This window comes from Branchiostoma floridae, chromosome 1, assembly GCF_000003815.2.
Source record: "Branchiostoma floridae strain S238N-H82 chromosome 1, Bfl_VNyyK, whole genome shotgun sequence".
NCBI lineage: Eukaryota > Metazoa > Chordata > Leptocardii > Amphioxiformes > Branchiostomatidae > Branchiostoma > Branchiostoma floridae.
The window spans coordinates 22,992,602-22,993,852 of NC_049979.1; the positions used below are offsets into that span (position 1 = coordinate 22,992,602).

Here is a 1,251-nt window from a genome sequence, read left to right on the forward strand (position 1 = left end):
TCATTTCTCGAGAAGAAAGCAACCGATTTGGAAACGGTTTTTCAGATTTAATCTACTTACCAAGAGACCTTTCCAACGATACTAAGTTTGTCCACCCAGAACCCGTGCCTAGCTATGTTGGTTCTAAGCACTACCCTAACCTTAACCCTAACCCTAGCGGGTAGTTCTAAACTCATTTCTCGAGAAGAAAGCACCCGGTTAGGAAACGGTTTTCATATTTCATCTACTTAGAAAGAGACATTTCCATCGATACCATGTTTGGCCACCCAGATCCCGTTCTTAGCCATGTTGGTTCTAAGCACTACTCTAACTTTAACCTAGCGGGTAAATCTTAACTCATTTCTCGAGAAGAAAGCACCCGATTTGGAAACGGTTTATAGATTTCATCCACTTACCAAGAGGCCTTTTCAACGATACCAAGTTTGGCCGCCTAGAACCCGTTCTTAGCCATGTTGGTTCTAAGCACTATCCTAACCCTAACCCTAGCGAGTAGTTCTCAACTCATTTCTCGACAAGAAAGCAGCCGATTTGGAAACGGTTTTCAGATTTCATCTCCTTAACAAGAGACCTTTCCAACGATACCAAGTTTGGCCGCCTAGAACCCGTTCTTGGCCATGTTGGTTCTAAGCGCTACCCTAACCCTAACCTTAACCCTAACCCTAGCGGTTAGTTCTTAACTCATTTCTCGAGAAGAAAGCACCCGATTTGGAAACGGTTTTCAGATTTCATCGTCTTACCAAGAGACCTTTCCAACGATACCAAGTTTGGCCGCCTAGAACCCGTTCTTAGCCATGTTGGTTCTAAGCACTACCTTAAGCCTAACCCTAGCGGGAAGTTCTTAACTCATTTCTCAAGAAGAAAGCAGCCGATTTGGAAACGGTTTTCAGATTTCATCTACTTAGCAAGAGACCTTTTCAACGATACCAAGTTTGGCCGCCTAGAACCTGTTCTTAGCCATGTTGGTTCTAAGTACTACTCTAACTTTAACCTCAACCCTAGCGGGAAGTTCTTAACTCATTTCTGGAGAAGAAAGGAATCGATTTAGAAATGGTTTTCAGATTTCATGTACTTACCAAGAGACCTTTCCAACGATACGAAGTTTGGCCGCCTAGAACCTGTTCTTAGCCATGTTAATTCTAAGCACTACCTTAAGCCTAACCCTAGTGGGTAGTTCTTAACTCATTTCTCGAGAAGAAAGCATCCGGTTTGGAAACGGTTTTTAGATTCATCTACTTACCAAGAGACCTATCC

The 1,251-nt window shown here is 43.0% G+C and overlaps 1 protein-coding gene across 1 annotated transcript in view; it reads left to right on the forward strand.

Annotated features, from left to right (window-relative positions):
- The first annotated feature begins 254 nt into the window (after positions 1-254).
- Positions 255-1,251, forward strand: part of LOC118416428 (kelch repeat and BTB domain-containing protein 8-like) — a 4,649-nt gene continuing 3,652 nt past the window's right edge. Inside the window, exon 1 of the mRNA XM_035821561.1 lies at positions 255-324. Within this exon, the coding sequence (XP_035677454.1) occupies positions 255-324 (70 nt within the window). The remainder of the gene's footprint in view (positions 325-1,251) is intronic.